Source organism: Maniola jurtina, chromosome 9 (genome assembly GCF_905333055.1).
Source record: "Maniola jurtina chromosome 9, ilManJurt1.1, whole genome shotgun sequence".
NCBI classification, from domain to species: Eukaryota; Metazoa; Arthropoda; class Insecta; order Lepidoptera; family Nymphalidae; genus Maniola; species Maniola jurtina.
This window is the reverse complement of record NC_060037.1, coordinates 8,419,842-8,447,060: the sequence shown is the minus strand read 5'-3', so window position 1 is coordinate 8,447,060 and position 27,219 is coordinate 8,419,842. Positions and strand designations below refer to the sequence as shown.

General features: G+C 34.9%; 1 protein-coding gene and 1 long non-coding RNA gene across 2 annotated transcripts; both read right to left on the bottom strand.

Moving 5' to 3' along the window:
* Positions 1-5,829: 5,829 nt before the first annotated feature.
* Positions 5,830-27,078, bottom strand: LOC123868254. The gene is made up of 3 exons (XR_006796620.1): positions 27,068-27,078; positions 18,031-18,036; positions 5,830-5,893 (listed from the first exon to the last, which is right to left on the bottom strand). It is a non-coding gene; the product is annotated as an uncharacterized LOC123868254 (long non-coding RNA).
* Positions 14,719-15,661, bottom strand: LOC123868248. Its single transcript, XM_045910687.1, has one exon. It carries the CDS (start codon positions 15,400-15,402, stop codon positions 14,884-14,886), a length of 519 nt encoding a protein of 172 aa, XP_045766643.1. The 5' UTR covers positions 15,403-15,661; the 3' UTR covers positions 14,719-14,883.
* Positions 27,079-27,219: the final 141 nt, after the last annotated feature.

Here is a 27,219-nt window from a genome sequence, read left to right as displayed (position 1 = left end):
CCTCAGTGAACAACAATAAAGCCAACGCGGATCTCACAGATAAAAAGCAATATTCCGCGTTTTCCAAATGTTTTGTGCAGCAGCGACGTTGCGGAAGAAACAATGTATGATTTACATTGGCTTTGAAACAACCTCGCGATCTAAAGTATGTTTAACAAAGGGAAACTTAAGTTAAAAAGCCAGGGTTAAGTTTTGTTTAACGGACAGGTAATTGATTGTGAACACGGTGGTACCTACTAGTAGTTACTGATAGTTTGTGGCTATTAAAAAATTGTTTATTAATAGCCACAAATTTCTCTTTCTGTTTTCTATTGGATGTCTCTTTTCCATTTTATATTTTTACTAATTATTTAAGTGTTAATGTGTCATTTCCTTGAGAATTCTCCACTCCCCACTTTCCAGTCACTGAGAGTTCCATATAATGTCCTTAACAGGGCTCTCTCCGTCACTTAGTCCATACAATCGTAGTTCCAATTTCATTTGAATATTAAGCAACCAAAGTCAATGAAATTTTGCAGACATATTCTAGAAACTAATATCTGTGCCTGTGGTGTTATAGATTTTTCTAAAAATATGTAGTTTTAAAATTACAGGGGCTCAAAGATTTGTATGTGAATTTTTAAGACCCGCGTAACTTTGAAACTGAATATTTTAACAGAAATCTGGAAAACCACAGGCATAGATATTAGTTTCTAGAATATGTCTGCGAAATTTCTGGACTTTGGTTGCTTAATATTCAAATGAAATTTTTAATTTACACTTATATAAATTTAAATTAATCTCAAGGTAAAGCGTAGATAAAGTAATGTGCTACGTAGCTACCGGATAAATATTATGTAAAATGGTCACGATAACATTTCGTAATGTATGAACACGTCGCCACATTTTGAAGCACAAAAAATAATACGTATACGTGCTGCAATCACAGACTGAGTGTTAAAATATAAAATCCTACTTTGCATACTGTTGATTTTGCACTTTGAAAAGGTAATGGGTGAAGGTACCTATAAATTTTAAAGCTTTATAGCATTTTCATTTTACTAGCGGTTCCGATTGTACCGATTGAATTTTTTCTTTAACAAATTGTACCAAATAGTTTTCTTGTGTGCCTATAAATTAAAAATTAAAATGAAAAGAACCTTTATTGCAGTGTTTTTTCGTCATGCTAATTAATTAGGTGCTTACTTAAAAAACAGTAAAATACTGATAATTCACTTTAACATAATGTTTGAGTTTTATATTTTACCCTGCGTATCTACTATCTGTGTATGTCTAAAATATCTCGTAAGTACTAGGTGATGCCTGCGCTTCGTTTCCTTCAAAAACCTCGTGGGAACTCATTGGTTTTCCGAAAAAAAAAGTAGCCAATAATATAATATAATAATCTATCTCCATTTCAAATTTCAGCCAAATCCGTCCAGTAGCAAGTTACGTGCAAGTTTCACCCGAGCGAAACCGGGTGGATCAGCTAGTAGGTAATTTATAAAACAAATCTTCTAAAGAGACAGCTATTTGACTATCTAACGCAAATACCTAGATCTAGGTATATCTAGATAAGTAGATATCTATACTAATGTTTTCAAGATAATAGAAGAGACTTAGCCCTAATTTGCACGAGCGTTAAAAAAGCGTTGCGTTAAAACCCGGCGTTGCGCTGAACATACAAAGTGCGCGTTAGAAAAGCGTTGACGTGTGAACAGATACTCGGGAATGCATTTGTTCTATTTGAACGCTTTTTTAACGGACGTTAAAAAATGAGGCCTTATTTTGTGTCAGTACATTTGACAAGGGTCCGACAGTTGTATTTGGGATCGGATGCTGCGCAATTTGGATCCACCTGGAAACTACCAACTATACATATCCATATTCAATATTCTTTTTTTTAAATGTGCATAAATCTTACCTATGGTAAAATATTCCATTTATTTTTATTTTGTCATACTTAAATAAGGCTCAAAACAGTTTCGTTAAACTAGGTGATTATATCAACTTATATAATTCAAACCGCTGTGTATACATAGAAACTTGAAATTTTGCATAATATAGGTTCTCTCTAAAACCCACGTATAAAACTATGTTGAGAATACTAACGAGTTTTTTTCAAAAACCAAGTCCCACGAAAGAGGTAACGGGAAACTGGAAAATGTTAGTACCCACCTAAATATACCTACAAAAAGATGCAATCAGTCTGCTCTAGTTCCCATTTCCAGAAGCAATAATATACGGAAGACAACTAATTTGTAACAGCGGTCATAATAACTGCGAAGCAATACGTTCCGCACGTGACCGCGCTACATATTAGCGGTTTATATACAATTGCTTCAGCTGCAGTGACGCAATCCTTGGGGCTGTAAATGAGAGAGACTATTTCGAAAAATGTGCTTGCTGATAAATACAATGGAAGATTTTTTATTAATATGAAAATATTACAATAAAACCTAAAGCTAACCTTATCTAATTACTATACAAATCATGCTCGCGTGGAATGGTGCCAAGAATACTGGCTGCATTTCCATGCTGGACAGCCAGGCATTAGCTCGTTGCGTAAAAAATAAGCCAGCCCTTCTGTCACCTGATGAGGTTTTTAAGCGCCACGAAATGTCTCGTAAAATTTTTTTTGCACTAAGACTCCATGGCCCCAGGGTCAATGGAAGACTAATAAATAATTATATTACTTTCTTTAGACTCATAGTCCCCTACATCTGTATTTATTATCGTGGCGTCGTACTTCTAAAACGCTTGGTGGCACGGCTTTGGCGGCAGGGTGGTAACTAGCCATGTCCAAAGCCTCCACGAGACCAAACCGGAGACAATACGGTATTTGCCTATTTCAAAAATAAATTATTTCTCAGTGATTATTATTAAATAGAGGTTCTTACAAAATACGTTAAATCCACGTCCTTTGTTAGTAATTTTTATTATTATCATTATAATTAATATTATCGATTAAACTAAAAAGCATATCAAATCATTGTGACGTCACATGCCAGTATTTCATAGAAGCTCACATACTAAGCGCGCGTTTTCTCATTTAAAAAGATATTGATTTGACTAGTTGTCAAGCATCGGGTTAAGAAATTATACCAGGAATTGAAACCGGCTACCGTTTATAAGGCCACAGAACTCACCACTGCGCTACGAAGATTGTCAATAAAAATTATCATACAGATTAACGTTCGGTCTAGAAAGATTTCCAAAAAATTCCATCCGGACGGAGCCGGGGCAAGTCAGCTTGTTATCTAAAGTCTTTTTCTTCTTTTAGCTTTAGTCTGGTGATATTTTTAAAATAAGATAATTGTTTTTATATCATTACTAGCTGATGCCCGCGACTTCGTTCGCGTGGATGTAGTTTTTTAAAAATCCCGTGGGAACTCTTTGATTTTCCGCGATAAAAAGTAGCCTATGTGCTAATCCAGAGTATAATCTATCTCCATTCTAAATTTCAGCCCAATCCGTCCAGTAGTTTTTGCGTGAAGGAGTAACAAACATACACACACACACACACACACACACACACACACACATACAAACTTTCGCCTTTATAATATTAGTGTGATGAGTGATTTGTAGAACCACGTTTAAAATCAATAAAAATGTCTTACAGTTTAGTGATATAACATTTATATCACCAAACAATGTAATAAATATTAAAAAAAACCAATAATAATTTCAATAAATTATAACTATCAGTCATTCGATATCTGATGACATGAATTTGATACATTTTAGAAAACAAATTACTATAAAAACTGTTAAATTCATTAACTGAAGACCATGGTAATCCATCAATGTTTGTTAGGTCACCTTCCAGTTATCAATCAATTACAATGATTGGATTTCACCTACACGCAAATACGTCGTTATATTGTTGTGTAATATGTATCATCATATTAAAAGTATAGAATTTGTTCATTTTTTTATCACTATCGTCCCGCTACTAGACATCTTTCTAATATAAATAGGGTACATCCTAGTCAAGTATTAATCTTTTAAATGAATATACTTGCTATTTGCCTACATAGGTATTTCTTATTACAACATTTATGAACTCAGAATTTTTTCCTCTTTCATTTGACATCCCACCCGATACAATAGCAAAAAAAAATTTTTGGAGACCCCCACTATTTTCATGTAACATCCGTTAGGTCAATTTTTTCGTATAAAATGTAGCCTGTGTCACTCGGACCTTTACGACGAATCGATTGACACCTCATTCATCAAAATCGGCCCAGTAGTTTAGGCGCTACGGTGGAACACACAGAATCTGGATACAAACATACATACCCACATACATACATACATAGACTGCTAAAATCATAACCCTTCCTTTTGGCTTTGCCGCAGTCGGGTAAGAAGAAGGGTTTGGCCGTAGTCTACTGCGCTGGCCAAGTGGCCAGACTATTCCTATAAATCTTATTTATTTCGTTCCGCTTACCTATTGACAAACTGCTATAAATATATTAGATCAGATATTTCTTACTAAAAGCATTGAGTCGATAAAGTCTACGTCCTTCGTATTATTCCTAAGGCATCATATAATTTAATTCGGAAAATTCTGACTAAATCGTGATTATTTCATTTTCTTGGGCTTCGTCTTTTGTTTAAATTATTAATGTTTTTGACGCATTAATTAATCTTTTGTTGAAATATATTTTTTATTTAAAAATAAGACAAGCGAAAGTAGCGCAGGTAACATTTTTTGTGCTCCATTAAGATGCAAAATGGACTGGTATTATATTCCTTACTTAAATATAAAACACTAGAAACAAAAGGACCTTGGTCCAACATTTACACCTAATTAAAAATTACGACCGTAATTCGGGGCTTTCCTCGACGAAAGGAAGACAAATTAGTAGGTACAGTGTCCGAAAATGAGTTTAGTAATTTTCTTCATGGGTGTGTCAGGATACAGTGGCATGTTAATTAATACTTGTGTAACTTAATATGTAATTAATACCGTTAAGCTGGAGACTGACTTGTAACATTTTGGTGTAAGTAATGTACAGTATCGAGTTTTTGTAACTGAAACCAAGACTGCCTTATAACATTAGTTTGTAATGTTTTCATTCGCGACGAACGCCGCGAGTTTACTATTGAAAATTGAGTTGTATGCGGCATTTTAATTTTTAAACTATCGTGATTGATTTCTATGTAACGGCTATACTCAAGTAGGTATTTAGTAGGAAAGCACTCTAAAGGGGGTGCCGCGCGTGTGTTGGCGAGCGCCGGCACAGATGAAGTCCATACTCATATAGTTTCCCTAACTTATTACAAACTAGCTGATGCCCGCAGCTTCGCCCGCGTGGATTGGTCAGATCCCTGCAGCATCAGGATTGAGGAGTTGGACTCCAAATTTTTTATGAAACAATGTCGCGAAGTTCCTCTATCGATTAAAAAAGAAATGACGCAAATCGGTTCAGAAATCTCGGAGATTTCGGTGTACATAGGTAGAAAAACAAAACTCCCTTTTTGAAAGTCGGTTAAAAAAGTAGCCTATTTTACTCCCTGGTCAATTCTCTACTTGTCTGTGAAAACCCCGTCAAAATCGGTCCAGCCGTTCCGAAGATTAGCCTTTTCAAACAGACAGACAGACAGACAGACAGACAGACAGACAGACAGACAGACAGACAGACAGACAGACAGACAAAAATTTTAAAAACGTGTGATTCAGTGTTGGCATCGTTCAAATAACCATATGAGCTTAATATGAGGTAGTTATTTCGAAATTACAGACAGACACTCCAATTTTATTTATTAGTATAGATAACTACAAACTTGACATTGGCTAATCTTTGTAAAGCCAGACGAGAGAGAAAAAAAAAGGTATTTAGTCGATGTAAGCCCGACTAGTTTCGAACACATCCGGGGTCCTTTATCATAGGGACTCGGCTCGCTGCATGTAGCACTTTCTACTCCTGCGGACCTTGCATATACTCGTATCTTGATATGCGATGACCTTAAGCGAAGAGTACTTATTTTTCAGTTTAAGTTTTTGCTTTTGTAGCCTGTTATTTGTGTTTCGTGGTGCAATAAAGTAATACATACATACTTACTTACCGCAAATATTTTAATCTTGTATAGCGTAATACACAACCCCTAATGGCTTACAATTTTGCAGCAGTAGAAAAATTCGTTCCATATTTTAAAAGCATAATCAGCCGAGCACGTTTCCGTGACACTTCTGTTGAGTCACGGTGGGACATTTTGCTTTTCGTCCATTCAGGGTGTGTTTAAAAAGCAGTTCATTTACTTCATAATATCAGGGGCAATCCATCACTGACAACCACCTAACGGGTGGAGTGTTACCGGCCATTCAAGGTGATAGAAGCTAATTTTATAGCGTTATATTATCAATACTATTTTTAAGAGGACCGTCTAGTTGTGAATTTACATGCAAAAAGCAATAATAATAAAGCAAGCAGTTTTTCTCCCTGTAAAAATGTAGTCCAATTTTCATATTTTCTTGAAATGTTATAGATATAATGAAGATATAAGTACGTTTTAATCTTAAAGAAATATTGCTTATGTTATACGTAACTAGCGTCTAAATATCCATATTTTTGACCAAAATCTTTCTAATTTTTATTATTTTTAATGTAACTAAACTAAAATACAAAAAAAAACGTACGAGCCTAGATTAACGTGTACTAAATGTAATAAGATCAAAATTGTCTAATTTTGTAAATGTTTGGGGGAGTAAAACTGTTATCGCGTACTGCACTATGCAAAAAATTTGGAAAAATTTACAACTAGACTATCTTCTGTTTTTTCTGATTGTCAATCAATAACAATCACGTATTCTTTCGCTCTTTAAGTAATAAAAAGATTTATCAGAAATTCTATGGGAACTATTTCATTTAAAATGTACCCTATGTCACTCTAGAGGGTTTCAACTACGCATCTGCCTGTTTCCGATTCCAGCTCAAATCACTTCGAATAGATTTTATACCTTGACCATCAGTAGGTATTTCTGTTACCGTTTATCTAAGTTCAAGGCTTTGATTGCGGTGAATAACGGATGTAATGGCAAAGCCTCCAAGCGTCATATCATAACTATGTACCCATCTACGACTAATTGGTTTCCTCAAAGCAATTTGTAATTGATATGGGTTCTATAGGTACATCTACTGAGACATAATCGGTAGATAACTGTGATCCAATATACCTTGTTCCATCTCAAACTGTATAAAATAAAGACAGCACAGAATAAACGAAATAAAAGCTTCAATAGCTCAACGGTTGAGGAGCGGACTGAATTCCGAAAGGTCGCCGGTTCAAATCCCACCCGTTGCACTATTGTCGTACCCACTCCTGGCACAAGCTTTACGCTTAATTGGAGGGGAAAGGGGAATATTAGTCTTGTTTAACATGGCTAATAACACATGGCCCGAGCAACAAATTTTTTAACCTGTGTACTTTTTAACCCCTGACCCAAAAAGAAGGGTGTTATAAGTTTGACGGGTGTATCTGTGTATCTGTCTGTGGCATCGTAGCTCCTAAACGAATGAACCGATTTTAATCTTGTCTTGCAATCGGGCAATGGCGAGATAATGTGACATGTCGTAGAAATTAACATTAGCGAGTGGCTGAAGACAGGTTGAGGACAGGACAGGCTAAGCGCCGCGCCGCTTATGTCGAACAATATCTAAATGGAGAGTTATGAAATGAATGTATTTTTTTATTTCGTGTAGGAAAGCCTGGCTAACTTATGATTGACATTTCATGAATTCGTTCGCAAAATAGATTCTTCTGAAAAGAGCCAGCAAAAAACTCACACTTTGCTCTTTTTTTCGTTAATTATTTATTATTACCTAATATTAATGAGCTACGTAAAATAAGTGACTTATTTTGTACCGGCCCTACTATGAAAGCAGTTGGTAATATATAATTAAAGTCTGAAGAGGGTCTGACAGTTGTATTTGGGACAGAACTGTGCACAATTGGGAGGCGCACCTGTGAAACCTACCGTTTAAAGTAGGGTTTCCTTAGTGCGTATGAACGCAACGCTTATAGACTCGTATAAAATGTTGAAGTTTTTTTTAAATTTATTATTTAAAGAGCTGACTCACTATGTGACTATGTGGCTTTCGTAAGTACTCTTATGTGATATTATTCAAACACTTAAAATACTACGTATTTACAAATTATTTCTAAGACTTATGTTATACGGGACCATCTTTTACATGCGTTTTGCTGCCTCAGACGTCGGGTTTTCCAAAATAATAAATCACACTATAATATTATAAAGGCGAAAGTTTGTATGTGTGTGTGTGTGTGTGTGTGTATGTTTGTTACTCCTTCACGCTAAAACTACTGGACGGATTGGGGTGAAATTTAGAATGAAGATAGATTATACTCTGGATTAGCACATAGGCTACTTTTTATCCCGGAAAATCAAAGAGTTCCCACGGGATTTTTAAAAAACTACATTCACGCGGACGAAGTCGCGGGCATCAGCTAGTACTACATAAAAATAATTACATGTCCCAACGTCCTGTCCGGTACTTCAGTCCGGACACATTCCATCAATACATGATATAAGTACATCTTTCCCTTCCTCCTGGGCACTCTACAAGTTGTAATAAAGTAAGTGTTCTAATACTATTAAAACATAGTGTGCTGAGGTTTTTGTGTGGACATATACATACACCGCATAAGGCCATACCAATGCTTACTTTTAGCGAACCCAGCGTGTATTGCAATGCCTTGCGTCTATACGCACCGAGGAAACGCTACCTTAATATAAGATATCACAAACAATGGATTCGTTTAACGATTTATTACTTAACTTGTAAAGATTTATATTCAAACTAGTTATATTTATGTTTAAACACCTACTTCAAATCCGTGGAATTGTGTGTTGTAGGATAAAGTTTTCATTATCTTTATTTTTTCTGCATGTTTCTCTGCTTTGTATTGTGATCTGGGTTTGCATTCTAGTCCCAAATAAAGGAATGTTTATTTGTTTAGTTTTCTAAATTGGTCATATATAATTTCAAATTAGGTATAGCGATGTAGAATCCATACTAATATTATAAATGCGAAAGTGTGTCTGTCTGTCTGTCTGCTACCTTTTCACGGCCCAACAGTTTAACTGATTCTGACGAAATTTACTGGTGACATGGGCTACTTTTTATCCCGGAAAATCAAAGAGTTCCCACGGGATTCCTAAAAACCCATCCGCTTAACCGATTTGCATAAAATTTGGTACCGAGGTAGCTTGCGTCCCTGTAATTGACATAGGCATTTTATCCCGGAAAATCAAACAGTTCTCAGAAAATCAAACGGGATCTTAAAAACCTAAATCCACGCGGACGAAGTCGCGGGCATCCTCTAGTGTTTAATATTTCAAATAATGTTATTGCTCAAGATATTATACCTACCTACTAATTAAGTAATGCATGTACAAATTAAGTACAAGTTACACTTTGAAATCATAACAATATTCATAGCGGTCGAAGTAAGTATTCGTGTAAAATATTCAATACCTAAGAGACCAATAAAATAAAGTAGGTAAGTATACATACATATGAAAAAAAAAAAAATCATATTCTCCATGTGAGAAACGTAATCGTATTATATCGCTTGATGTGCTTTGAAATAAATCGTCTTTCATTTTTATAAAATTACTGTTTAGGTATATGTTAGTGACATTGAAATGGACATATACCTAAATAAGAAAGCTGGAAAGGGTGTGCCATATAAAATGACATTAGTTATTTTTGTGCCGATTCGAACCGTCCCACTGAGCGTACCAACCGGGAAATAAAGTTGACACTTTATGAAGTGGTCTTTGTGTTGACACTATGTTAACAGATCCCTCAATAATTTGTCAATTATAATTATTTCCGAGTCACATACATACGAGTAACTCTCACTGCTGCTATCAGCGCCAAAATGGCGAAAATCGAGTTGGCTTCAAAAACAAGTCGGCAATCGCAAGTCCAGTGTAATAGTACCTATTTATTATTAGATGTCTGTGGATAGTGACAACAGACACTTCCCAATTCAAAGATAATGGAATTTTTTTGCGTGGGTTTTACTCTCGTTCTAGATTAACTTGCTTATATCAATGTTTTGTGTTCTTTGAAAATGGGATAAATCGAAAATAGAATAATTTTAGTGCTCATGATGTTGTGTTGTACTTAATATTGTCTAAATGTGTCTAAATAATACTATATCAAACATGTCGATTCTAAGTAGGTAGGGACTACCTATGTCCTAGACTTTTGTAAAAGTCTAAGTCAGAGTTTATTAAATGCCCGATCAGACAAATTGACTTATTTAACTGTAACTATTTTGTTTTTTTCTATATTAACATGACGTTTCAAAAACATCTGTAAAAGGTTTATATCTATATCTAAGTGTCTAAGTTCTAAGAAATACTTACTTCGCTGACTTCATACTTACCCATGCATATTTCCAACCAACTCGTAAATACGATCAACTGGAAGAAAATGTCACAAATCTCTTATTATATTTTTTAAACTATGACGTTTTGTTGAAATAAAAAATAAAAATACTTAATATATTTAAAAAAAGAATCAAACGAGAGTTAACTGTAATCAAACCAAAATAGGATCTTAGACTCCAACAGTAGAACACCACGCCGAGGTTAGATAATATGATGAAAAATGATCGTGTCGCGTCATTATAACTTTATGCGTCATATTACATGTCAAAAAAGCGATTATAAAGGTGAACCTTACTTTTGACGTAACAGTAATAGTCCCATAGAATTAAAATAACTCGTGAGAAGTCATTATTTACGGACTATATGTGCTTTAATTTTCGTTTGATTTGTAAATCGAACCACTGTTTCATCAAAAATTTACTAAGACTGTTACTTTTCATATACTCGCAATAAGTTGCAACTTAGCTATCTTCTCATCAACACTATAAAAGTATTGAGCGATATATTGTAGAGCAAGCACCGACATTAAAAAAGTTCGTAATCTCACCTCTGAAAAACGAGCAAGACGTGTTAGAAATATCACGCGTCTAGTCTTAATAAAATAAATCAAAAAACCTTTTCTCCGGTTAGACGTTCTGATCCTTGAGTATTATCCCTCAGGGTATCCTATAATCAAGGCAGTATATTTGTCCAATACAGAGATAAAACAGCTATATATTTATTGGCTGTCGTCGAGAACGTTAAAGGGGGAGACGTCATTAAGCCGATATAGAGGTCAGATTGAGGTCAGCAAGGATCGGAATATATTGCTATTTTATATCCAGATATAAACTATTCACGTCTTTACGAGTATAAATATGTTTACTTAGAATCATTTACGATCATAATATATTCTTGGTAAATGTACGAAATGAAATGAATTTATTTATACCATGTACCACTTGCGCCACTTATGATTGATGATTAACAACAAAACTGACTCTAACACAGATTCGGAAAGAAAATTCTACTGAGAAGAGTCAGCAAGACTCAGAAAGATTTTTGTTAAAAAGATGTTTGTAAATATTATATATAACTCAAATTTGTACAATGGCAAATCAGAAGACGTTTTCTGAATCATGTTATTAAAACATATACTCGATCCCATAAAGGATTTTTGCACTTTGCGTAGACGTATTGGTAACTAGCTTGATATGACGATTTCAGGTATCTATGTCGATTGTGTATATACCTATCACTTATTTGCTTATCATCATCATCATCATCATTCATGATCAACCCATTTCCGCCCCACTACTAAGTACGGGTCTCCTCTCAGAATAAGAAGGGTTTAGGCCATAGTCTGCCACGCTGGTCCAATACGGATTGGCAGACTTCACACACCTTTGAGAACATGGAGAACTCTCAGGCGTGCAGGTTTCCTCACGATGTTTTAATTCACCGTTAAAGCAAGTGATATTTAATTGCTTAAAACGCACAAAACTGAAAAGTTAGTGGTGCGTGCCCGGGATCGAACCCCCGACCTCCGATTGGGAGGCGGACGTTCTAACCACTAGGCTATCACACTATTTGCTTATAATAAAACACAAAATATGTTTCTACCTATGTCCGTTATAGACTTTGAAACCATCCAACCGATGTGCCCCAAACCGGTTTCATTATAAAGGTGCCCACGCACTCGAACTGAACTGCAGCTGAACTGCAGTTCAGTTCAAGTGCGTGGGTACCTTAAGAAACGCAATAATGCGAAGATGGTTTTTAGAGTTTTATTTCTTTTTTTTTTAGCGTAGTAACACACTGGGTATCTGCCAGTTATCTTTAGCAAGAGCATAAATATGGGCATCGAGGCAGTTCTGGGGTTACCTAGTTGGTCCATATTTATGTGTTGACTAAGATAGTATATATTTCATCATTTTGTGATAATAAAATTTGGTACAATAAACGAAATGAAATCTTAGTTAATTTACAAAATTATTATCAGACTCACATTGCTATATTATCTTAAGTAGGTAGACTTAATGGATACAGCATACCATATAATATAGTCTATTTGGTACATCTAATGAAGCATTCATCCAAGCTGAGCTTAACAGGGCTCTCTCCGTCACTCGTTTCATACAATCGTAGTTCCAATTTCATTTGAATATTAAGCAACCAAAGTCCATTAAATTTTGCAGACATATTCTAGAAACTAATATCTGTGTCTGTGGTGTTTTAGATTTTTTTTAAAATATGTAGTTTTAAAACTACAGGGGCTCAAAGATTTGTATGTAAATTTTTAAGACCGCGTAACTTTGAAACCGAATATTTTAACAGAAATCTGGAAAACCACAGACATAGATATTAGTTTCTAGAATATGTCTGCAAAATTTCATGGACTTTGGTTGCTTAATATTCAAATGAAATTGGAACTACGTTTGTATGAAACGAGTGACGGAGAGAGCCCTCTTAAGTTCAGTACTACACTAATATGCTCATACATTAACAGTATCCATTAAACGTACTATAATTTATATTATGCCCACTTGTAGATTAGTGCTTCATTAATTTTTTACTTACATGCTTAATGAACTAAAATGTTTATTTAGTTAAACTTATCAAGACTGTTATCATCGTATATTGATAACGCTAATCTCGTAGGCTAATAAAAAATGTAGACTGCTTGTGAAATGTACACTGCTTATACAATATGGCTAATAAGTAAATAATATAATGAACACGTTAAAGTAGAATGTATTTTTTTATTAGTAAGGTAATATTTTGGACTGTAATTAAATAACATATGTAATCTATGTAAAATTAACGATGCCACCCGTGAAAAAGCAAATCTTATAAGTTTTTTTCCTGGAACCTTAATAATTTGTTATATCTAATAGTATAAATACTGATCCGTAAAATTATCACTTGCTTTGATTTTGTGTTAAAAGATATTTTAATTGCACCTACTTTATATTTTTATTTGAACTAAATGACCCCATTTTGTAGTAAAAGAGTAATCTCAAGGTAAATAGGAACTGAACAAAAAGCCTACTAAAATATAGCTAAGCTTTGGGCGCCCATGTCCCGCCACACAAAGTACAAGGATCTTTGTTTGGTTAAGTGATTCTACTCGTATAATAACATCCCACAATATGCTCCTAAACCTGAATAAGCTTGTGTTATAGTATAAAATTGTAAGGCAATATTTTTATAAGGCATAAGAAATTTGTTACAAGAAGTAAGCTTAATAGCTTAGAAAAAGTCTGTACAGCCAAATCTTTAAAATGATCAGCAACATCTATATCTACATAACATTAACTGACTGACTGACATATCAACGTAAGTATAGCTCAATCCGCTGGATCTAGAAATTTGAGATTTATAATGTTGTATACCTACGTTACAGAAAAAAACCTAGATGCTAAATCTTATTGTCCACGAGAAATTCTTGGAATCAGGTGCAGGACCGAGGGTTTTGATTGATCTCCGAAGCACAGGGGTAGAGGACCGCCAACTTCTTAATTGCGGGCTACTACTGGAAAATTCTTGACAGGAAACCCCAATATCTGAATATTATTATCTTCATCCGATCCAGAAATCGAACCCGGGACCTCGTCATCCTCATCAAACATGTTAACTAGTAGATCAACGAAGCAGTGACACAAATATGAAGTAGGTACATAGTTCAAACATATTTATTATCATCTTATTACAGACACGTAACATATAAAAAAATCGGTCAAGCGCAAATCAGATTCGCATACGAAGGGTTCCGTTCCATCGTACAAGTTATTTTTAATTTACAGCGCAGCCATTTTGAAATTTTTGTCATTTGTTGTTATAGCGGCCATAGAAATAAGTACACATGCTGAGAAAATTTCAACTCTCCACCTATAACGGTGCATGGGATACAGCCCGCTAATAGATAGACAGACAGATGGACGAACAGACGGACGGACGGACAGCGGAGACTTATAGTAATAGGGTCCCGTTTGTGCCCTTCGGATACGGAATTCTAAAAAGAACCTAATTAAACCTGCACATAGGTTATGATTGTAGTATAATTGTTGGCAATTATCTCTTACATTTTTTAGTCGCGACAATTGCTGTATTTTTTCTTATGTATCTTGAAATATACGATTATTTCACTCCGATATTCTGTGTTAATGGTTTTATAATTGCGATCGAAAATGATATTGAATTCAACCTCGGCGTCTGCTATCAGACACCGCAATTATCGGAAATGCTTCTCCAAATAATTTCCAATAGCAGCACTTTTCTTTTTGGATATTTTTGATTTCATGTTTAAAAATAAAATATTTCCAACAAATTTCCGATGATTTATTCAAGTATTGTCTGAAGTCAACAAACAGTGCTCCATAAACGTCGTCTGTACACTTATACAAAAATATATACACATGAGTCCTTACACGTAATACGCTAACTGGCATATACATTTATTTATTATACACAAACATTAACGTTTTCATTTATTTTATATAGGGCATATTAGGTAGCGCGTCCGGGTGTCTCCGGTGATGGTTCCCGTGGTGCCTGAGATGTATGACAGCTTCCCTCATTTTCTGTTCTCTCAACGCCCGTATATATTCCTCGTCTATGGAATGTCTATTCTTTCCCCGTAACACTGGCTTACTCGTACCCCGTTCACTGTCTTTGAATAAAACGCACCAAAGAGACTTGTCTTTATTATCCCACAACAATGACTTGGTGTACTCCTTCAATCGCCTACTGTTCTCCTCCACGCGGCGCATCGCTATCTCGATTTTAATCAAGTCCTTGTAATGATCCGATATAGTCGGCGTAGTTGCGTTATTGCTTTCCTGTCGCACGCTTATATTAATTCTCGACAAGTAATAATTCTCATATTGGCTAGCCGAGCTTTTAGTTCGCAATAGCCACACTACACTGGCGATGAAGGAACACGACACAACGAAAGTTAGTATTAGTAAAGTCAGTCTCGATACTGCGCTTGGGGACGCACAACTCATATCACTTTTTGTTTACGTTGGGCCACGTATATTGCAGGCTCGCACATAACGCGTAGCGGTCGCTACGAAAGCCTACGGCGTCCGCTCGCTGCGTGCTCCCGCTACGAACTGGCGTGCTCCGTATGGAGCGAAGCTACGCTCAGCGCAGTCACTGTGTATCCGTTGTAATTTGCAGTCCACAGCCGTATCCGAAACGCAGACGGTCTCGAATCTCTTTGTGCAGGGTTTCTTTAAGCTTCTACAAAATTTGTTGTTCTTGAATTTTCAGTTGCACTGTTAATAAATAATAAAAGTTAACAATACAGCGGATATGCAACTACACAAATGCCATTTTTATCAGAACTCGGTGCAAACGTACGAAAGGGTACTTATGAATTCTACCGTTTTATTCATTACCAGATGATCCTCGTAATTTCTTCTCAGAAAATTGAGGTTTTAACAATCCCGTGCGAACTTTTTAATTAGTAGATACGTATCTGCCTCCAAGATGCAAACTAAATCTGTACTAAGCAGATTATGCCTGCAACTTCAACCAAATAGCCAAGCCAAATAGATTAAGGATTTTTAAAAATTTCGTGTGAAGTCTTCGTTTTTTTTGGGGTAAAAAGTAATCTATGCCCTTCACCGGTATGCAAGCTATAGGTTGAACGGATGGCCTATGAAAACCTCGCAGGCTGATAAACAGACACACTTTCGTATTTATAACATTAAGTATTTATGGATTAGAGAGATAAGCGGTGATAAGAAAATGTAGGTCGGGTGTTGAACGTATTTTCGTAATATTATGGCTGGTTAAGCGTGGGCGATAACGATCTCGTCGCCACTGCAATTATATGGAGTAGAGCTTTGTGTCAAAAGAAAATGCTACACTTAACAAAATTACCAAGTAAATATTCCTTTTGTATTAGGTGGAGTCGGCGAACTTTTTTCACGAATTGTACTTATTTCAGCCGTCAATCTACATAATTTTCTCTGCTTTCTTTTGACAAAGCGGAAAAAGGTTCGCCGGAGATAAAAATAAGCCAATCATAAAATAAATTAGACATAAATAATGGAACAGAAAGAAATTTCTGTTTTTTTTTTGTTATGGTCATGATTTTATTAAAAGCTTTCTTTTTCTAACTACGGCCGTTTATTGTACTTGGTCAATTTTACTGGAAGAGGTACATGGACAATTTTATGCCTATCGACTACTCGAACCATAACTGAATTACAATTTAATCAAAAAATGTGTCAAATCTGACGTTTCCCCACCCCTCGCAACCGGCATACGAAATATTTCCGTTATAGCGCCGGCCTCTTTATTGTTGTAATAATTAAAAAAACATTAATTAAAGAGCAAGATATAATCTATATCTCCTACTATATTATAATATTACAATAAATGGAAAGTGTGTCTGTCTGACATTTCACGACCAATAAGCTTAACCAATTTTGACGAAATTTGGTACAAAGATACCTTGTATCCCGAGCAAAAACATAGGCTATTTTCATCCCAGATAATCAAAAAACTCCCACGGGATCGTTTTATTAATCTATTTTTGAATTTATTACTTTTAACTAGAACTTAACGCTATCGTTTTCCAACGTGGATAAAATCTTTTCCAAACAATAACTGTGCGCAATATTCTACCAAAAATTTCAAAGACAATAACGAGGGGCTAGTACGACGAAAAGCCATAGATAAGCGGCAATATCTGGCCGCATAGCGACTATTTATGAAACCGTAGGCACGTTTAATACCACAGGCATGGCATAGCTTTTATCACCAAACTACAACGATACGACACCGATCGCTATTTATATAATTAATGCGGAAGTATCTATGCTTGTTTGTGGCTCTACCTTTCTTTCACGCAGAAAGCAGTTCATACTTCATAGTTGTAACAAGGATAGCTAATAAGCTTGCTAAGTAATTAGCAATGAATGGTTTGCTTTAAAAAATTAACAAGTTAGCTCAGTCCACGGTGATAAATTTGTGGGAATATGAATAGGTATTTTAAATTAATTTTTTTCTTAGGTACAGTAAATTACCACCAGGTGAGATCATAGTCAAAGTCAGGGAGTTCTAGATATTTTTCCGATGTGACAGTGAACCAGGAAGGTCCACAAGGATCTAAACCTTTTTTAAGTTGGTATATCAATATCAATAGGTAGTATGGTATTAGTATCGACCTAAGCTTTTGTAGTCCGAATGAATATTTCAAAGTCAGGGAAGTTCTAGATACCTTTCTGATCTTACAATCAAAATTTCAAAATTCAAAATATTTTTATGCAATTAGACTTTTACAAGTACTTTTGAACCGTCAAAAGCATCTACCACTGGTTCAGAATGCCTTTCCTACCGAAGAGAACCAGCAAGATACTCGGCGGTTGCTGTTTTCAAAGATTTGATATACAACATTATGCCATATTGTATAAAAGTAATTGAAATCCCGCGCATTCCTGGAGCGAGCTGCAGGTCAAATCCACGCTGTTTTATCATTTACATAATCTTCAATTTACATAATATGCTTTTCTCAGGAGCTTAGTTTCCATAGAGCGAACCAGGAAAGTCTACAAGGATCTATACCAGTTATAAGTCGGTATACGACCTGTGTCAATAGGTCGTATGGTGTTAATATCAACCTAAGCCTTTATAGTCCAAATCCATATTTAGCTTGCAAATTCTATTCGGAACGTGTAGAGGCTGTGATAACCAAAACTGTCAGTGTCTCATATTGCTTACTGTTCAAACAAGCTGCAACTGACATCCTGATGAATACTAAACTCTAAAATCCATCTGAAATATTTTGAGTGCTCCACAAATAATCCTTAGGTATTTATAATTTGTTTTACTTACATTCAAAGTCTGCCATTAGTGTTCTACTTTAGTAAAAACTACACTAACCAATTTATGTAGTTATTAAAAATTGAGAGTTTATAAACAAATTTGATCAGTGGGTTGTATCTAACGCCATATTTATAGAAATTAATGTCATAAAATATCTGAAAGTATTATAGTTTTTTTCTTAAATTTATAAACTAGCGCTTTGCTGTAAGTACCCATTTTAATAAAGGAGGGGATATCTGCCTTTATCTGTAAGTTCTACAACATTATACATAATACAACTGCTACTTTTAAAAGTTTAATATTTGTAGAATATTTTATAATACCTTATATAAAAAAGGACCTTATATAAAAAAATAAAGGTAGTAAAAATTCCTTAGACGTCAGGCAACGTAGACAGCCACTGCGTGACCCGTCAACGCCACGTGGAAAATATGGCCCACCAGAGTAAGGCTTAAGCTCGGGCCAGAGTACGTAGTTGAATAATATATAAAGATATAATTTAGACGGTATTAAGAAAAAACTGGTCAAGTGCATGTCAGCACACACACAAGTACCTACCTGCTAATTTTGGTGGTCATTATTTTCTACACGGGATTTTTTCGAAAACTGAAAAAAGAAACGGGAAATACAAACAATACAAACCCCTAAAAATGCATTAAAAGTGGTTGTTTCTTAGGGTATTAAAAATAATAACAACCAATTTTAAAATTGACAAGCAATCGCCTGTAGAATTTGCTTGGCGAAAATAAATAATTTGATCCCTTTTGGTCCCTATGATCCATGGGGATTTCTAAAAGTCTAAGTTTACCTTGTCTACATTATAAAGCGATCATCTGCACAAAAATTCAGCTTGTTGTCAGTCAGTGAGTCAGGAATTTCCTTTTTACACAGATTAAGCTGTGTTAAAGGATAGTTTCATAGCGTGGCAGGTTCACAAGGCTAGCTTTGCATAGCACATCAGCCGTTATGAACGTGCCTCGACCGAGACTAATGCGCATTTTATAGTCAAAGTAACGCAGCGGGGGCGTCTTTGGTCGTGCTTCCAGGCCAAACAAAGTTAAATCTGGACCCAAAATCGTACGAGTAGGTAAATATTAGCTAACGCCTGCAGAGACGTATAAAAATCGAGCTGAAAGTAAAAATTCAAATGTAGTCATGCCCATCCATAATATCACCTGCCCAAAAATATCTTGCACTACGACCCCGGCCTTAAACATGATCAAATTTATCGCAAGACTCGACCTTGTGATTTTGCAGTTATCCCGTTTTATGATCATAAATTTATACCCACACAGTCATCTCCATAATTTCCATCCAAGCCGAGACCGGTAAAAAGCACCATCTTATGTAGGTAGGTATAAAATACATGCTAAGGAGCTTATCGCGCATTCTCTTCTTTTGTGACGAAATAAAATTACAAAATGGGGTAACACCTTGTTTTAGAATAGCATTGTCAAAATTCTGTCTATTATACTCAACCGGCTTGATGTTTTGGCAGGTAAACCATGGGTAAACCTCGCAATTTCCACAAAGCTACAAATAAAAAATATTGGATCGTAACTTCTAAAAAAATTTAAACTGTGTCTAAAATGTTAACAAGCAATGAATTCTTTGCATATATTTGTACATATATATACCTACAGATTTTGGACGCATAAAATGTAAATATATATTCAATAATCACTTATTGAAAAATACTAATTATTTTGTCTGACTGTCGGGACCATACGTATTTTATTTGCTGAACTGGTATGACGATCGTTGCATTAACGATTTTATCTTTGTTATATTTTATTCAAATTGATGAAAAATGTAAGCGCGCCACGCGAATTTCCCAAAGCTACGAATAAATTTAAATTTTATTCAGTCGTAAAATCTATAAAAGTTAAAATTTTATCGATAAGGTTTACTTGCAATGAATTTTTTGCACTCGAAAAATGACAAATGAACTAAAATCGAAGCGCGAGCAAAACCCGACAATGAAAATTGAATTTATTGCTCATGAATATGCAAAACCGGATATTGTTCCTATCCCATCCGCTTGTCCGATTAAGGCCTTATTGTTTCCACGATCCGATTATTATATAGAATATGCCAGATTCTGGTTTGATTGAGCCTATTGTTTCTAAAATACACGAACTGAAAAACACTTATTATGACCATTTTGAGGCAATAAATAAAATTCGATTTAATTGGTAAGATTGTTAGCCTCAAATATGTATTTATTCCATTCTACCATTAATATAAATATGGTCTGTGTATTGGTTTGATTAACTCAACTATTCAACCTACAATGTTGGACGAAGCTTAGACTGAAATCTATTCAGAGTACTTTGACTTTGCTCTAACTTTACTTAAAACGAGTTAGATTATGTCTCATTCCCGGCAAATCAATTTGGGAATTTATCTTTTCTAATTTGTAGGTCAAATGTTGTTAAGTTACAAAAATAGTAACTGATGGAAAAAGGGTTCTACTGCTTTAATTAAGGTCAAATCAGAAAAAATCTCGCGTTATTAGTCCACCCAGATGGTAGAAATGGCTGAAATTTTACTTCATACAGAGCATTCGAATCGAAATTATGTGAAAGGTTCTGGAAACAATCCAAACGGCAAACGTGCTTAAGATTTGACCTAAAAATGAATGTATGAGAGCTGAAAGCGCTAATATAAGTATAGTTTTTTTTTCTTTGGGGTTGAAATAATCCAGTAAAAAGTTAGCCCGAAAATCAACAGTTCAGCATACTAAAGTGTCTTATTACTTAATTTTACTATGCTTACTAGGAAATCTCAAAGTATTGGCTTTAGATAAAATAAATTAATAACGCTAAGTAGGTACATATAATTATTGGATTAATGTTTGGATATAAAAATTACTTATCATAACTACATAATTGAATTCCAAAAGCTTTTCATTTTGATTGTATTAAACAGATTACATCTAAAAGAGAAGATAGTAAAAATATTGGTAGTTTAAAAAATTTTTCGCTGCCAAGAAACACGAAGGAAACGCAATTAATTTTCTTTCCTTGAGTATCCATAATTTGTTATTCATTTCAGAATTACTCGAACGAATAACACAATTTGGGGCTGAAATTGAAAAAGTTTTCAGTATATTTTATTTTGAACCTTTCACGGCCAACCAAGCAGCATTAAATTATTTTTAGCGAGCGCAAAACTGTTGGCGCATCGCTTCAAAACAAGATATAGTATTAAACGGAGCCTTTTTCAAGTCTTCCAGCTTCTTGTATAATGAATAAGAAGGAGGAAAGAAAATTAAATAGCTCACACAATTTATTGCCGGCGTATAATAACGTAACAAGGAAATTACTGTTAATTTTCCTTCACGTAGCAGTTTATTTTCTCTATGTAAAAGCATCCTTTCTTATTGTCTTCGCATCTGATTTTTTTCTTTAAGATTTATGCGTTCTATAGAAGTTATAATAAGAATTTCGGATTTTTAGAGTAGGTCATGTTTGAAAAATTAATTTTCCATCTAAATTAAGATCAAGTCATTATTCAAAATTTTTTCGCCAACTATTGTTTTTGAAATCGCTTTGTACCTTGTCAAAACAATTTTATACACTGCTTGCTATCCACCGCTTCCGATCCTCGTGCATTTGGCGGTCGTATGCAATCTTCTACAGATTTCGCTCAAGTTGCCGTAGAAATCTGAAAAGCTAAAGACAGAACGTGTCTATAGTTGAGTTTGGTTAGTATTCAAATGAGAACTAAACTACGTTTGTATGGAAAACGCTGGGGAGTGCGCTAAAGTTTCTTAATAAAACCATATTAATATGACCATAAGTTTGAGTGAAGCATAAACATGTAATTTATGTTTAACAAGACAAAGCTAAACAGCACTCAAACCCGACTTACTTTTCTGTCGCTTGGTGTATTTTAACGTTGTACTACATGTAGGTATATTAATGAACTTAGAATTTTTTCCTCTTTCATTTGATATCCCACTCGATACAATTAAATAGCAAAAAGGATTTTTTTCACTTTTTTGAATGTAACATCCGCCACGACTATTTTTCCTACAAAATATAGCCTTTGTCACCCGGACCTTAATAAGTAATCGATTGACACCTCATTCATAAAAATCAGCTCAGTAGTTTAGGCGCTACGGTGGAACAATCATAAATACAAACCTACATAATACATAGACTGCTAAAATCATAACCCTTCCTTTTGGCTTTGCCGTAGTCGGGTATAATAGACTTTTCTGAGGTTCGAAGATGCACCTAGGTCCTAGCACGTAATACCATACCAAAGTGTAGGATGACTCGACTACACAACGCCAGGAAACTCAATCTGCACAGTGACTTCACAGTCTACATAATACGCCATAGAAACTTATTGTTATGAACCGGAACAAAAGCTTCTCTAGGAATATGGCGAAGACTGTAAGTATGGCGCTCTTCTAGGATTACGTAAAGTAAGTATTATATAGATGTTAGATTTCGTTCTACACTTAGTGAATCTCTAAGCAAAAGTAGTTAGGTATGTAATATTTTATATTATTAGGCTGTACTAATTTAATTATCTAGGGGAAAATGTAAGTAGGTAAGTAATCGTGAATTTTAATTACATCTTTGATTGATTATTTATAATATTGGGTATAAAGGATATAATAACGAAAGATGAAGGTTTAAAGACCTTCAAAGATATACTACAAGCTGATATAATGGCAATATACTGGATGGAAAAATAATCGACTATTATAAGCTTATCCACAGCAAATGGGCGGATTATAGCTAGGTACAAAAGTCTCCCAAAATAAAGGTTTATTGGTAAAAAAAATTGTACACTACAACTAAAACAGCGCATATCATGCAAATTAGTAGTTCTTGAACCTTATCTGACCGCCTGTCTCTAAGCTTTCTTTGAACGCCCGTCCGTCCGTTATCCGCTTGCGCAATTTTTGCTTCTTATATTATGTTCAGTGACCGAGAAACTGCGCTTCGCCACCAGTATACCTCATTCCACGTTACATCCAAGAGCACTAACCTTATACTAATAAAAGTATGTTAACTGAACTCGAGCGCAACAATAGCGTGTAGGTATAGCTCCATAGTCCATGTATGGTTCTTCAGTATGAATTTTTGTAGCATTGCCCACTACATTAAGATCTCGAGTAGGCATTGAAGATTAAATGGAGATAGAGAAGCGTGACTATCATTTATGTCGAAGTAGGTGCCTAGTTATATTTCAAATCAGTATAATATATTTATACGGCACAGATATTAATGATACGTTTACATATGTTTTATAATATAGGTAAGTTACCCTTGCTACGCAATCTCCAGTAGGTATCGAGTCCAGTTGTGAGCAAAACGAACTGCATCTCGCGTTGTTTTTTGTCCGGAATGACCTGTCTAGTAGTGAGTAGTTTTACGATGTACTAAAACTGTGGCAGTAGGTAATAGGTACATAGATGTCGTTAGGTAAAAGAGATTAGTAAAGCCTAGTAAGGTAGCTTACCCGATCGGTTTCCACGCAGCATCGTACTCTATCTATATATAGATATCTATCTCTATCTATCTCTATCTATCTATCGTATCTAAATTCAAGCAATTTAGCGTTCCAGAAGGGTCAAAAATAAATTGACAATGCTGGATGTCGAATCCAAGATCTCCGACTTATAAGCAAAAGAATTCCTCGAATATTTTCATCAATCCAGTAACCAACTTCCATCTTGACATATTTTACACAAATTAATATAAACCTCTCTGCTATTAGCTGATTGAATTCCGGTATCGCGAGCCAGGTAAATCTGCTAAAATAGGTATTCCTTACGAACCTAAGCTCAATTTACTCCATCGGTATTTCACAAAATTAAAGTATCTACTACTACGCTCCTGCGGTCTAAGGAATAGGCAAAAAATTTAGTTCACAGAGCTATTGATGGACTGAAGATTCCAGAAGAAAATTTTAAAAGAACTTAAACCACTTCAATGTTCTAGGTACCTTCTACATTGAAGTTCGGTCTGTCATCTCTAAAGTTCTTCAAGAAATTTTATATTTCTTTTGGCAAATCTATTAAATATTGAAAAATTACCCTTTTATATAAAGTCGGGAAAGAACTCTTTTTCAAAGAGAAAATAACTTTTATTTATTTACTTGTTGTACACCACACTATAGTAAAATACACAACCATTTATTCACAAATAAATAAATGATTTGTGAATTAGAATTCTAGCCGTAACTTAGAAAACGTTCTCTTAAACATATGTATACAAAGTATTATTATTCGTAAAAATTAAAGGATTTTTATAAGACTAAGTATTTTCCGCTTCCTCCTCTCGCATTGGACACAAAGCAATCTTTGAAAGTACGCGGTTCGACGAAAGCCAGGATACCTAATCGGTATTTATATCACCTTCAATTTCGAACAAAATGTTGTTTACAATTGGACAAAACACACCTCGGGTTCTAGTTCAGTACGAGTATTTGTTTTTATTACTTTATACACACCCAATGCACTTCAACAATGATTTGTAGTCGAGTAGAAAAATATAAAAAAGTAGTTTGCTCTGCTTGAAGGTCTTTCAAAAGTTTTATTGAATAATGCTGTGCGAGACGTACTTTTTAAATACAATGCAATACAATAATTTTATTTAAAAAATTGAAGTCAAATTCGTATGCTTGTGCGTGTGCCACATCACATCATTACATTATCTTACAAATTCAACAATTGAAAATCAAAAAGTATACGATGGTACATATCCTACTACTAATATTATAAACGCATTGTATGTTTGTATTTATGGATGTCTGAACTCTTTCACGAAAATACTACTGGACGGATTTGGCTGAAATTTAAAATGGAGATAGATTTTATCCTGGATTAGGCTAGGCTATTTTTATCCCGGAAAATCAATGAGTTCCCATGGGATTTTTAAAAACCTATATCCACGCGGTCATCAGCTAGTTTGAAGTATGAATAAATGCTTCGAGTTTGAGTTTGAAAAAGATTGATAGGTATAGGTACAGTAGCTCTATCTTATTCATTCATACATGTCTACCTATAGTCCTGAAACACGTTGATGCTTTTAGTGCGAACAAACATTACTTAAACGGCATCCGGCAGCGGTGACCTCCACTCCGGAACACATTAGAAGCAAACCAGAGCGAGCGTTGGCTGCTCTATTATTTGTTTACAGTTGCATGACAAATAGATGTTCCTTTAGACAACTTAACCTACAGTGATGTCTAGCTTTTTCCTTGGACTTCGCGCGCATGGATTTAGTTTTATCAAGATTTGGGTGGATTTTTTCAAAATCCTTTATTATAATGGAGAGTCTAGTTTAACTAAATCCAGTGGTTTGAGCTATGCATTCGGTTTCAAACAATGCGTGTTGCTAGTGATGAGATATATGAAGCTCGGAGTCATACGTGATCAAATCAAATATGAAGAGATCCGTAGGGGAACCAGCGTATCTATTTTATTTTATTTTATTCAGATACAAGTTAGCCCTTGACTACCATGTCACCCGGTGGTAAGTGATGATGCAGTCTAAGATGGAAGCGGGATAATCTGAAAGAGGTATTTATTTATTATTTATTAAGCCTTTATTTACTCTGAAACTGAAAGAAGTATAGCAGTTTTTTATTAAAACCCAAACCCCGCCACCACTACTACCATTTGTCGTATCTAATGCTTAAACCCTCACTAGGTGACTTTCAAACGTCCACATTTAGGCCGTTGAACTTTTCGAGAAGTATTTTAACTACAAACTTGCAAAGAAAACTCGAAGAAAACTTACGCTCTATATTTGTGGTAGACTGCTTACAAATGAGTCTTTAAGCACTTGCAAAAGAAAATATTAGTTAAATTACTTTTTAACGAATAGAAATGAAGTGATTAAGCTAATGACTTAATGCCAGCGTTGCCGACAACTTGTTACAAGCACGAAGTGCTCTTAAAACTTTTACGTCTTTGTACTGAAAAGAGCTTAAAAACTGTTCTAAGTCACGCGAGTGCCGACTACATTTTTTCTTTACAAGTTACTTACGAAAGCATCTGGCTAGTAGGTTATGTTTATTTAATACAAGCTGAAGTCCGCGACTTCGTCCGCGTGGGTTCAGATTTCAGATTTTTAAAAATCACATAGGAACCCTTTGATTTTCCGGGATAAAAGTAAAGTATGTCACAGGTCACTGTTCAAGTCTTTAACTATACCCAATACCCATGCAAAAAATCACGTCGATCCGTTCCTCCACACCAAAAAACCATCAAACAAGTACCTACACTTTTACATTTTTAATATGGGAAAGTAGTCATGAGGGTTATCAGTATTTATTATTTGGTGCATGAACGTGGTTTTAGAACTGCTGTAGTTCTTAGGTACCTATACTTAGTTTACAGTTCCCACTGTTGCCGATAAGTACCGTCCTTCATTCATTGGTTCATTTCATATAGTTCATTTAATTTTGATAAATAAGATAAAATCATAATTCTTTCCTAGTATTTGGATGACATAGATTATGTGATATCTAGAATATCCCATTTGAGCAGATAATAGAAACAAAAATAAAATCGTGTATAATGAAAAGCCGTGCTAGCCGGTTAAGATGTCGCGTCGGGCTTTTATCCGGAAGGTCGGGACCTCAATCCGGGACACGCACCTCTAACTTTCCAAAATTATGTTTTTAAGCATTTATTTATAACGATAGTTCAAACGCAAAAATTTAACAATCACTCAAAAATCATCATAAGGGAACCTGCAGAACTATCCTCCATTGTGTTCTCAAAGGTGTGTAAAATCTGCCAATTTGCACTTGGTCAGCGTGGTTGACTACTTATTAAAAAATCGTTATTTGCGCTACATCTCACAGACGATTTAAAATTCGATTCTTGCTTTGAGTTTATAACGTCATAAATAATTAATTAATTAAGAAAATAAACGAAGAGACGCTTATTCGGAATAACAACGCCCTCTCTATAAATATTTAATCAGGCAATTCAATTAAAATGTACG

Coding starts and splice junctions, on each gene's coding strand:
- LOC123868248 (XM_045910687.1), bottom strand. CDS start 15,402: ATGAGTTGTGCGTCCCCAAGCGCAGTATCGAGACTGACTTTACTAATA.